Raw genomic sequence first — 12,464 nt, 5'->3', positions numbered from 1 at the left:
TAACCCATTTGTTAGGAGCAGGTTTGCACAGATTTCCCGCCCTCAGCCAAGGTGTGGGGAGGAAGTTTCAGTGTCTTGTAACCTCTGCTAAGGGGCAGGGAACCCATCCTCCCTTATACAAACTGGCTGTGGAACCCCCAGCCTTGGGAAGGCCACATCCATGGGACATGATGAGAGAGAGGCAGCTGAGGGGGTGCCTTAATCTTTCAAAGGCCCCCTAAAGTGCTACCCAGTGTCATTCCTGAAGCCTTTGCACCACAAAACTGCATGTGATGCAACAAACCCAGAGTCTGTTTTAAGAGAGAGTAGCAAACTCCCCTTGCCCCCCAAGGGAGGTGCCTGGATTTTCCTACCTAGCCTGAGTGTATATTAACCAATCAGATTCTATGCTTTCAGGGAGGACCTTCACCATCAAGAAGACCAGCTGGAGAGGATCAGTGAAACATCACTGGGATCCACAGAGTGGTGGTATTTTCCTTATTCTGTCCCTGTTACTCTCTGTCCCTCCCACCTATTTCTTATTTCTCTCTCTCTCCTTCTCTCTTATAATTACTACTTTACTAATGGGATCATGACAACATGATCATGACAATGATCATGTTGTCATGATCCCATTAGTAATGGGATCATGACAACATGACAGCAGGCTGACAGTCATTGTGAGGAGGTGAGCACTTGTGCATGTTTGATAACTACCACATCAATGAAATGAAGGGTAGGAGAAGGGCTGGAAGGCACAATCCCACTACTAAGAGTAGAGTAAAATTTATGAGTTGCTAAAAATGAAAGAGGTGCTTACTGCCAGCCTCCCCCCACCATATGCTGTGTCATTCTCTCTCCAATCTGTTCACTTTCATCCAATCCCAGAGAGTTTGTTTCTTTTTTTTTTCTTGTATGCAACCTCTTGTTCACAGACTGAGATGGGATAACTTGGAATCTGTAGTCCAGCAACTGGCCCCTTCCCTACCCTAGTATTTTAAAACAGAAGTGAGGAAGAGGAAAAAGAGTTTTTGTATTAAAAGGAGTACATTTTAGAGAAGTGAATGTCAGTAAGATTTGCCAAGACATCAGCAGTCATCACAGGCACTTTATAAACCACAGTCTGAGGACCAAAACCAACTGGTTACTACATTCCAGTTTAAATCAAAAATGAACATTCCCCCATACAGATGCAGAAGAACTGTTTGTTCTTTCTCCTATGAAGATGAACATCTCTTTTTTGATTTCTAATATGTGAACAGAAAAGAAACCTAATTTTTTATTTTTTGGTACTTAACATTATATAGAAGAAAAATAATGGTGAAGAGGCATCCATGGAACATTAAAAGAACAACTGACATCTTAACTATTGATAGATTTTTCTTGGTTGATTTTAAGATAAAAAGCAGAAATAAAACCAAATGAAATACTAATTCACATTAACTTTCAAAAAGGTTTGTAAACAACACATGCTGCCCCCCCCACACCCTTTCTCCCTTGGCCTCGAAGACTTCAACTTTAAATTAAGAAGCCACATTTAAAAGAGGAAAGCTGTTGAGAAAGTAGAAGAAAGTGGGGTTACCTCATGGTTGATGCTAATCAGAAGTTCATGCATTTATCATCTTTTATGAAGAACTTAGAAACTTTATGTGTAATTTTCAATGATCAATTATTAGTAGTTTTAATAGGACAAATATAGAATCTACAAAAGCAAGTATTTTCTTTTGTCCCTGTACAGGTAAAAAAGGAAAATTATTGGCCTCTACCACTCATCCAGTGCAACAAATACCAAACCCAATATGAGAACAATGTGCTCAGTATTCACTTTTCCATCAATTCCTTAACTAGGAAAGAAAACAAAGACCCACAAAGAACAACTGCTCCCCAGTAGGCACCACCATCTCTCCTGTAAATAAAGTCCACTGATTGCCAGCTCTCTGGCTGTCATTGCACAAAAACTCTCTTCTTCCAAAACCAGGACGAGACTGTAGCATATTAGAATGAACTTATGCTTATGAATATTTGATAAGAGTTGACAGATGCTGACATTCCATTGCCAAACACTATGATCATCATATCCAGATTCTCAGCCACTGAGTGATTTCAGTTTTGAGAACTGAAACTCATTTTGATTTAATAAAACCCTAGTTATGTCCCTTTCTAATGCAAGTGTGACTTGTGCCAAGCTGTTTTGTGATGTTGTTCCGGTGCAGGTGTGTTTTATAAACCCAGCCCGAAGAACACCCAAAAGCCCAGCAGCCACACACTGTGTGGACAACCCTACCTTCAATATCCCACCACCCCATCACCCAGTTTCTTTAAAAAGCCTAAGTAATAAAGTTAGTACCCAATACTGTGAGAGTAATAGTAGCCTCGCCCAGGCGTTGCCCCTCTTCACTCTTGGCACTGATTTCACAGCGGTAGGTCCCAGAATCCCTTCTAGTCACGTTCCTAATTCGGATTCCTGTATTCAGCATCTCTGCTCGGCCTCGAAGATCACCTTTAGGGAGAACAGACAAAGAGGTTTCTGCTCTTTGCTTAAAGAATCATAGAATCACAGAATGGTTTGGATTGGAAGGGACCTTGACGATCATCTTGTTCCATCCCCACTGCCATGGGCAGGGACACGTTCCACTAGACCAGGTTGTTCCAAGCCCCATCCAACCTGAACTGGAACACTTCCAGGGATGGGGCAGCCACAGCTTCTCTGGCCAGCCTGTGCCAGTGCCTCACCACCCTCACAGGGAAGAATTTCCTTTGCATATTTCCTCTGCCTATCTAACCTAAATTTCCCCTCTTTCAGTCTGAAGCAAATATCTATGGCTCATTGCTTATTCTGAAATCACGTACAATTTATTGATATTTTATGTCATATTGTACATTAAACTATTGCTCATTTGTTCAGTGTTAGTTATCTATCAGCAAAGAGATATGCAAAAAAATCTATCAACAAAAAAAAATGTAATCCCCTTCTCAAACAGTATGAACCTTCAATTTAGTCCAAAAAACCACCGTCAATTCAAAACACCTCCATCTGCCATACATTATCCACTTGGAAGATGGAATGCATTTTTCTGCAGGTGTTTCAGGAAAATATGCATGGCAGTAGTGAGGTGACTGAAAGAGATCCCTCTCCACTAGAGACATGGCAATCACTAACTTAATTACCTTAAAGAAAAAGTTGTGAGGGAGACCACAGCAGAGTATTTGACATTTTAACTTGGCAAGAAAAACTTGATGGATTTGGCAAAAATACTTCCATCAGACTTCTAACAATGAAGAAGTTTTTTTAATTCTATAACTTATTATGGAAGTTACATGCACACACAGAGGCATGAGTTCCAGTGCTTCTCTAAATTAAATATATGCAGAAAAAAACCAAGTTCATCAAGGTCTTGCATCTGCAAGCTCTACAAACTAACAAAATCTCTGTGCTTTTATTTTACTTCTCAACCTTGTTTATTGTGTTCAATGTAACAGAGACCCATAGGTTCTCCAACACACAAAGCTTAACTAAGTCCTTTTCAAAACATACAAAGAGAAATTCTACTTCTGAAAAGAATACAAATAATTTATAATATACAGCTGAGTTTATATTTTATGTATATAAAAAATACTGCATTATTCATATCTAAGCCTCCTGCTTTACAGGAGGCTTCAGAAACCTCTTTTTAGGATAGGAGTGCAGAGCCTGCAGTAGTTTAGGGGAGTTTACATCCGCATGTAATTTCACTGTTGAAAAATCCCAAGGAATCTGCAGTACCATTTTTCTTAGTCTTTAATTTTATTATATTTATCTTAATTAAAAGATAACTAATAATTGATGAATTTATAAAGAAATGCCTTTTCTTTTCCCCAGAGAAGAATTCTCTTTCTCAAAATGACAGCTCTTCTATATGAAGTCAAGAGCCTTCTTGTTCTGTCTTATTCTTGGTGCTGTTCCCCAAGAAAGAGTCAATAGGTATGCTAGAGAATGACATGTTAAACCATCCATTTGCAGTACTGTACCTGTAAATTCACTGTTGTAGTAGACAAATGACACTCCCTGAGATTGGATTTTCTTCCACTCTATTCTTAAACTCATCCCTTTCGAAAATTTGTGTTTGCAACTAAGAATTGCCTCTAGAGGGAAGAAAAAAAAAAGACAAAAGGGAAAATTAGAGATTTTAGTATTGTGTTGGTATACATTCAAACTCCATGAAATTCATGTTCCTCCTTCAAAAGAACTTGTACAGTCAGCAATGGCCAGATCTACTTCTCAATGTGATGCTTCTCCAGATTTACAAACACAGTGGGGAAAAAAGAAATCAGTAATTTTCTTATACTTCAGTATAACAGAAAAGGCTTTTGGGTCAAACTTCAGAAGCTGGGGATTCCCATGCTAGATAGGGTTTATTACTTTCCCCATCTAACATGGGAGTATCTACTTTATCAATTACATTCTTTATTACTACCCTCATTTTAGTTTAAACATTTCTGAGCAGATCTCCCCTAAAAAAGGGGACTCTGACCCTGTTATAAACATATTGTTTGAATTACCATTCTGAATTCAGTATCAATAGCTTTTCTGTTTAAATGTATAACTTAATGGAGATGAAAAATATTCCAATAAGATGGTTAAAGAAACAAATGCAATATAGACCTTGCTACCTGTAAGCTACTAATTTTCCAATACAGGCCACAATATCCGGAGGAAAAGCCTTTATAGTTTTGACAAGGCCTGTCCAGCTTTCATAATGCCAACAAGCACTGTTCAAACACAATCAACCATCATCCTCCTTTCCAGTCTAAACAAATGAGGTTGGAAGGTAATTAAGAGCTACAGACAGATCTACTCCCTTGCCCTTCAGAGTCTGATTTCCTAGGTCTGCTCTGAAAAAAAAACAAAAACCCAGACTGGTAGCCTTGGTGATACCTCACAGGGAAAAAAATATCCAGACTTGAAAGAAAAATCGAGGCAGGAGGGCATTCCTTGCCAGAAACATGTTACACGTGCACTGGCTGTTTTGAAAAACATACTGTGCACTCAGGAAGTCTGAGGTTCCTGACTTCAGGTTGAGTGTATGGGTGGAGGCTTCCTGAATCTTAAGATTTGCTAGTTTCCTTCCCATTTTGTTTTTGTATCCTTCTAACAAAGAAAAACCATCATTCAAGCTCAGCTTGCTTTTGCTACTGGCCTTGTGACAGTTGGCTTGTCAAATGAGCTGGTCTCTATTAGCTGACACAGAGACAGCTCAGCTGAAGTGTTCTCAGCTGAATAAGTCACCTCTGTCTCAAATGAGCTGCCCCTTTCTTGCATGTCACATGTTTTTGTTTCAGAAAAAACCCTAGCACTGATGCCCACCCACATGATCTTATTCAGAGAAAAGGAATGGTTGGAAGAAAGGGAGTGTGCACAGAACAGAGACAACATAATAAAATTGTTCTTAGTTATAACTCCCCTCTCCTGCTTTTTCCCATAGTAATGGAGTCAGGGAGAGGTATTTTCCAGACTTGCATTAAGATAGGTCCACAGGATACTGTGCATCAGCACTGGTACTGCTAGGCCTGCAAAAGCCCTCTGGAATCTTGGAGAGATCTGCACAATATTTAATTTGGATTTACATCTGGTCTGGAGGCTGTCATTGGTGATAGAATTACAGAATATCTCAAGTTGGAAGGAACACTAAGAATCAGTGAGCCCAACTCCCCGCTCCTTGCAGAACTACCTAAAACAAAACCATGACTAGAAGTGTCACCTAGATGCTCCTTGAGCTCTGTCAGGCTTGGTACCATGATCACTCCACTGGGGAGCCTGTCCCAGTGCCTGACCATCCTCCTCTACAGTAAGAGGAGTTAGAGGAGAAAAGGAAAATGCATTTCTGACCAGCTGCACTCAGTGGAATAACTGTCTATTGGCCCTACCATCCCTTAATGCTGCTGCACATGAAGAACTTGGCTTGGCATCTGGGCTGTGCGAAACTGATTCCATTCAATGTACAAATGACAAAAGAGAAAATGCAAGCCATATACCATATAAAAAGACAGAACCTAATCAAGCTTTAATATTAGCTGAAGCTCTAAATGCTTTCTGTCAAGAGAAGAATACTTAACAGAAGTCCAGATGACAGTTTTAGAGACCCCTAAGAAGCTGAATAAGGTTTAAAGCTCAGAAAACAGGTTTTGATCCCAAATTCCCACCTCTCTCCACCCAAGCAAATTCAGAAAACAAACCCACATAACCCACAAACATCACACTACAGTACTCCCCTTTCTCATCTACCCAGCAAACAGGTTTTCCTCTTTGCCTCCATAAGTTCTCCGCCCCATTATTGGAAGTAATTTGCTATTTTATATATGACACGCATATATATACATATATAACTATGTAAATAGCCATTACAGCTACTGACAAGTAAAAATAGCCATTAAATTATTGTTACTTAGAATTAACTAACTTATATCTGTTCTCTCTAGTCCCTCACTTCTCTGTCTTATAAGATATTTAATGTTTTTCCTTTCCATCAGCTCCCATGATATTGTGTGGAAGGAAACCAGGCAGAAGTTACAGGAATGACAAGTCGTAGAACCACAGAACAGGTGAGGTTGAAAAGGATCTCTGGGGAGCACCTAGGTCAACCCCACCTCGAGTAAGAGAAAATGGGGACAAGACCAAGATAATGCAGAATCAGTGGAGAGAGTAGACACAAGACCCCTCAGGAAAGAGGAAGAAAAACTCAGTAGCTGCACAGCTTCTGTATACATAGTTTGCATGTATTGTATCTATACTAAAAATTATCACAACAATGCCCATACTGTACCTTTAAACTCCTCTGCTTTTACATTTTTGTTATCTGTTTCAATGGAGATTCCAGACACATCAGGATCTGCAAGGGGACAGCAAAAAAAGACAATTCAGCAATAAACATTTGTGATTTCACATGTGCTTTGGCAGCTACAAGCAATATTTTTCGAGACCTCCTCACACTGTACAAGAGACATTGCCTATGAGAAAGAGTACAAACTAAGAGCTAGACCAGGGCTGGCCTTGAACAGTTCATCTTTTTTCTCCAGGTTCTGGCATCTGTAAAAATAAGTAATTCCTTTTTACAATGGCGTAATGATATTAACATGTAAGAAGTTCTACATAAACAGTAAACATTTTATGCTATGGTAATGTCTGTTTATAACTGGGGAGACATCTATTAATCCTTAAGTGTATCTTCCATAACATTCCTATTACAAGGCATGCATATTTTCTGAAGAATACCACTTACAGATTATACAGGGTAAAAAATATGTACAGTAATTGGCAGTTATCTCAAATTCTTCTTGAAATGGGAAGGAAGATAATCAAGATTTATCTAGTTTTAACTCAAAGAGAGGAAAAAATCCCCATAGACTCTTGGATATGTCAGTGTTACATTCCACTAAGGGGGAACTGCAGGGGGTTCTTCTAAAACAGACGGCTGAGGATGGAATTATGTGAAACGAGGCAAGTATTCTATCTGAGAACCATTTATTGGTAGTGAAAAGGATGTTACCCTATTAAGGAAGCATAGAAAGGACAGAAAATGAACAAGGAGAAGGAAAGAGAATGGGCAGAGAAAGGGGGGGCGTGACTGAGAGAAAAAGTGGGCATTATCACCAGAACCTCAGAGTGGGCTGTCAACATCCAGCTGGCAGGGGGTGTGGGCATGTGCCCTGCTGGGGGAAGCCTTTGCAGCTCCTGGAGCAAAGGCACGGCTCCTGCACAAACTGGCAGCCAGACACGAGGTGAGTGGGCGCTTGGGCAGGAGATGCAGCAACCCGGATAGGGTCATGGTGGAGGCCGTGGCGACAGGCTAGATCGGTGACGCAGAGTTGGAAGCAGGTGGCTCAGGCAGGAACAAGGCAGGCACGGAGACGAAGCAGGCAGGAATGCAGGTAGGCAGGACAGGCGACAGCTTGAGTACATGAGGGAGATGAAATGGTAGGGCTGGACACAGGAAATGGTAAGCAAGTGTCCAGCCAGGAAGGGGGACAGCAAGAGAGCGAGGGCAAGCAAGGGCCAGTGAAGGCAAAAATGGGGGTAAAAGAACCAGGCAGTCTGGGCAAAATGACAAAAAGCTCCGAAGCTTGTGACACAGTTACTTTTATACCCCTGGCTCCTCCCAAGGTCTGCAATGCTGAGAGGAGATCATTGGCCCAGTCCAACATTCCACTGCAGCCCATTGTCCTTTCACCATCTGAGTGGAGAACCTCTCTGGAGGTCAGTGTCCTTAGTGATCTCCTACTGACTGCCTATTATATGTGAGCTGTGAGATGGCTGCCAGGCAGTCTCCAGAAAGTCAGGGCTTTTCATCTTCTCCTAGCTACCTCCTGCAAAAAGCACTTGTACAGCTCCTCCCGCCCACACCTCTGGTAATTTCAAACAATATTGAGACAGAACTCAAAATTAAATTGATTCCTCACACTCATGTATTGGGAGCATTTCCAGAAAGAACAAGTGAAATAATCACTAGACCTACATCAACCCCCACCCAGCTACCAGGAGTTGGGCACAGGTATTACAATTAACGCCAGTGCTTAACAACAACTGAACGCAGTTCTTTACACAGGTCTACTTTTTTTTTTTCTTTTCTCCCAAAAGCATCTCAAGTTCTCTTGGCTTAGTACTAGTTTTGAAGACAGCACGGACACTTTTAATGCAGTCAATTTCCTCTGTCTGCATCAGCCGACTAAACAATTGCTATAGCAGGTATGGACAAGAACTGAGAACCTGTTTCCATCAATGTTTAGAAACTTGATTTGGTTTAAAACAATCTTCTTTGGACTGATAGAAACTAGGAAAATAGCAAGATTAGATGTTCTTAAGCACACAGACTTCCTTCGTCCATCTCGAATTAATTTCCTTTTCCCCTGCTTAATGGGGGAAGAGTTGCACACACCCTAGCAGATGAATATCTAGTCTTGACCGGAAGAAACAAACAAATTATAAATCTCTTGATTCTTATGGCTTTCTTTTAACAGTTGATTACTTTGATTACAGTTTTTAACACTTTAACAGTTGATTACTACTTGTTGAAGTTAGTACCTCACTTCTGCCTCGAGTGAGTCCATTTGGGCTTTCAGTGCTCAAAGTTTTGTTTGTTTGAAGATATCATCATAGAATCTCAGAATGGTTTGTGTTGGAAGGGATCTTGAAAGGTCATCTAGCTCAAGCTCCCTGCAAATGAGCAGGAACATCTTCAACATGAGTAGGTTGCTCAGAGCCCTATCCAGCCTGACCTTGAATGTTTCCATTCCACATAGAGTGGATGGGGCATCAACTCTATCTTTGGGTAATGCGTGTCAGTGTTTCACCACTCTCACTGTAAAACCTTTCTTCCTTGTATCTAGTCTGAATCAACCCTCTTTTAGTTTAAGCCATTACCCCTTGTCCTAACCCACAACAGGCCCTATTAAAAAGTTTGTCCACATCTTTCCTACAAGTCCTCTGTAAGTACTGAAAGGCTGCAATAAAGTGTTCCCAGAGCCTTCTCTTTCACAGGGTGACCAACCCAAATTTTCTCAGACTGTTTTCACAGGAGGCATGCCATATCCCCATGATCATTTTAGTGGCCCTCTGGGCTTGCTCCAAGAGGTCCATGTGCTTTCTATGCTGGGAACCCAGTGCTGGATGCAGCCCTGCAGGTGGGGTCTCACCAGAGTTGGGCAGAGGGACAGAATCCCCTCTCTTCCCTGCTGCCCATGAGGTTTCGGAGGCAGCCCAGCACACAAGGGGTTCCTGGGCTCCCAGTGCACATGGCCAGAGCATGTCCAGCCTCTCACCCACCAGCACCCCCATGTCCTTCTTGTAGGGCTGCTCTGTTCATCCCCCAGCCTAGACTGATACCAGGGGTTGGCCTGACCCAGGTGGAGCACCTTGAATTCAGTCTTTTTAAACCTCATGACATTCCCATGGGGCACTTCTTGAGCTAGTCCAGGTCCTTCTGGATGACAATTAAATCCTTCAAGTGCGGCAACAGCACCACTCATCTTGGCGTCATCAGCAAATCTGCCAAGGGTGCACTCGATCCCTTTGTCTATGTCAATAATGAAGACATTAAACAGCACTGATCCCATACACCATAGTACATTATCATAGTTTTCTTCTCAATTAAAAATCATTCCTTATGGTTTAAGTCCAACACAACAGAGGAAATTCTTCATTCATTCTGTTCCTATGGCCTTTTTTCTCCTTAATTTTCTAGAGTTTTTTTTCGATCCTTTAAAAATAAAAATTACAGTTCTACAGGTATCTATAACCACTGCCTCTGAGTCATGGAGCAACACTCAGAAATGGTATCTGAGGCCCTGGCACTGTAGCAAGAGTTCAGTTATTCATGCACTGTATATTGTGGTGGGTTGACCTTGGGTGGCTGCCGGACGGACACCCATACAGCTGCTCTTTCACTCCTCCTCCTCAACATGACCGGGGAGAAAATAAGATTAAAAAGCTCATAGGTCAAGAGAAAGATGGGGAGTCAGGGAGTTTAGTTAGCAGTTACCATGACAGGCAAAACAGACTAAATTTAGGAAAAAAATAGTTAAATTTACTGCCAGTTTAAAACAGTAGTTGTGGGAATGTGCTCTTCTCTGCTGCTCCTTCCTCTGCATGCTCTCCCCTACTACAGCATGGGCTGCTTTCTATAGGTCACAGTTACTGCCAGAGCCTGCTCCAACATGGATTCTCTGTGGTGCTTTCTCACTATCTCACATCCCCTTCCAAATACATGTCCAACAATTCTTGTGTCTAAAAGAACACAGCCTCACCTGACAGTGTAAAGTGAATTTTCATGTGTGTACAATACCAAAAGATCCAGATTTTGTATAGCTATCCTGTCTGTAATGTGTTTCAATTTTATCCACTTTATGTTACCCCAAAAGTTATAATCAGAAGTTTATAATATGAAATAAATAAGACATGAAGAATTCTAGCAATGACATTTACATACTCTGAGAATACTGAAATAGCAAAAAAAATTTGCACTGCAAATAGCACTTAGAAATTTTTTCCATCCCTCCAAGAAAGAAAACTTTCCTATTGAACTTTGAAGAAAGAAATTTTAAAAATCCTCTGTATAAGTCCCCTCACATCCTGCTGAAACTGGAGGAGGAAACCATTTCTCCAATTCCTCCCAAAGCAATCATTTCTCCTGCAAGTCCACAGCCCAGCTCCTTTTTTGTTCAGGCTAGGTCTAGAATAGCCTGGAATCTGTAAGTAATTTTCTTTTCAACCTATTAGGTCCTATTTAGATTTATGGGAAAAAAATTAACACGTAACTTTTACCCAAACCATATTTCTAGAACAATACCCCTCTTGCCCCCTCTTCCTCCATATTCTAGATGCCATTAGTTAACAAATCACATTTATCTGTTGAAATAACATCTTCCTTCTTGATGGGGAGAAGCATTTTATTCTGAGACTGACAACAGCTAACACTTGATAACATTTCAAAAGGAAGCCTTTCTAGGTGTCCAATGTGTGGATAAAATAATTTATAAATTATTGTCTCATCAGCTTCTGTTTGGACGCAAAACAGCTCTAGTACATGCAATCCACCACTGTATTACATTCTCTGTTTCATTGGCCTGGAAATTTCTGTCCTCCTCATTAATGAAGGTGTCATGCAGCTCACTGTCATGATCAAAATATTCACAGAATATGAAGCCACAAAAGGAAAACACATTTTATGACTTCTGGGGCAGGACCATGGTACTTACCTTCCACTATGGAAGTCATTACAGAATTACTTTGCATGCTTTTTATTGGGAGCTTGCAACTGCACAAAGTCTCCATATTTACACTTACATTTTACAGGAAGATTCTATTATACAATACAATTAAGTAGAAAATATGAGAAAGAGGGGGAGAAAGGGAGAGAAAGAAGTTCAACATACACACAGCCCTCCTCCTCACACTCACAAACCACCCATATACATGACCCTTTCCAAGAAGCTGTAGAGTTCCAACAGTAATGTAAAGTGGTGCAGAGACAGCTGCACCACTTTAATATTAAATAATAAAATAAAATGGTTTATATTTATGGTTTAATATTTTTAATATTAAAACCATTATATATTCTGATCAAGCAGAAAGATAGGAGAGGTCCTTAAAGCTAGAGCAACTCTTCCCTTAGACATCCTTCGAGAAATGTCTGTGCTAAATACTCAGAATCCAAGTCTTCAGCTTTGGATTTAATTCACCATATGAAGAGCAATAGTGAAAACATGACATATTACTGTACCAGTAATTATTCAGGCTGCTTTTTAAAGACCAGAAAACAAACAAACAAACAAAAAAAAAAAACCAAAAAAAAAAACCACCCTGCTTTTACATGTTAGTAGCTATGTTTGTTTAGAAGTAAACTCAAAAAACCCCACACTTTCCATTTGATAAACACTCACAGCTGTAAACTGAAACTACTAGCTAGACGAATCTTAAAGGAAAAACATATTAGTCAAATCAAATCAAAAGAAAC

The 12,464-nt window shown here is 40.5% G+C and overlaps 1 protein-coding gene across 2 annotated transcripts in view; it reads right to left on the bottom strand.

The window, feature by feature from the left end:
- JAM2 (junctional adhesion molecule 2) overlaps positions 1-12,464 on the bottom strand; it is a 45,848-nt gene that overhangs the window by 12,091 nt on the left and 21,293 nt on the right. For both annotated transcript variants that reach the window (XM_038128874.1, XM_038128884.1), the window contains exons 2-4: positions 6,780-6,845; positions 3,988-4,101; positions 2,327-2,479 (exon numbers count right to left, since the gene is read on the bottom strand). In XM_038128874.1, coding sequence (XP_037984802.1) covers positions 2,327-2,479; positions 3,988-4,101; positions 6,780-6,845 — 333 coding nt within the window. The remainder of the gene's footprint in view (positions 1-2,326; positions 2,480-3,987; positions 4,102-6,779; positions 6,846-12,464) is intronic.

This window comes from Motacilla alba, chromosome 1 (assembly GCF_015832195.1).
Source record: "Motacilla alba alba isolate MOTALB_02 chromosome 1, Motacilla_alba_V1.0_pri, whole genome shotgun sequence".
NCBI lineage: Eukaryota > Metazoa > Chordata > Aves > Passeriformes > Motacillidae > Motacilla > Motacilla alba.
This window is presented reverse-complemented; position numbering and strand designations above follow the sequence as displayed.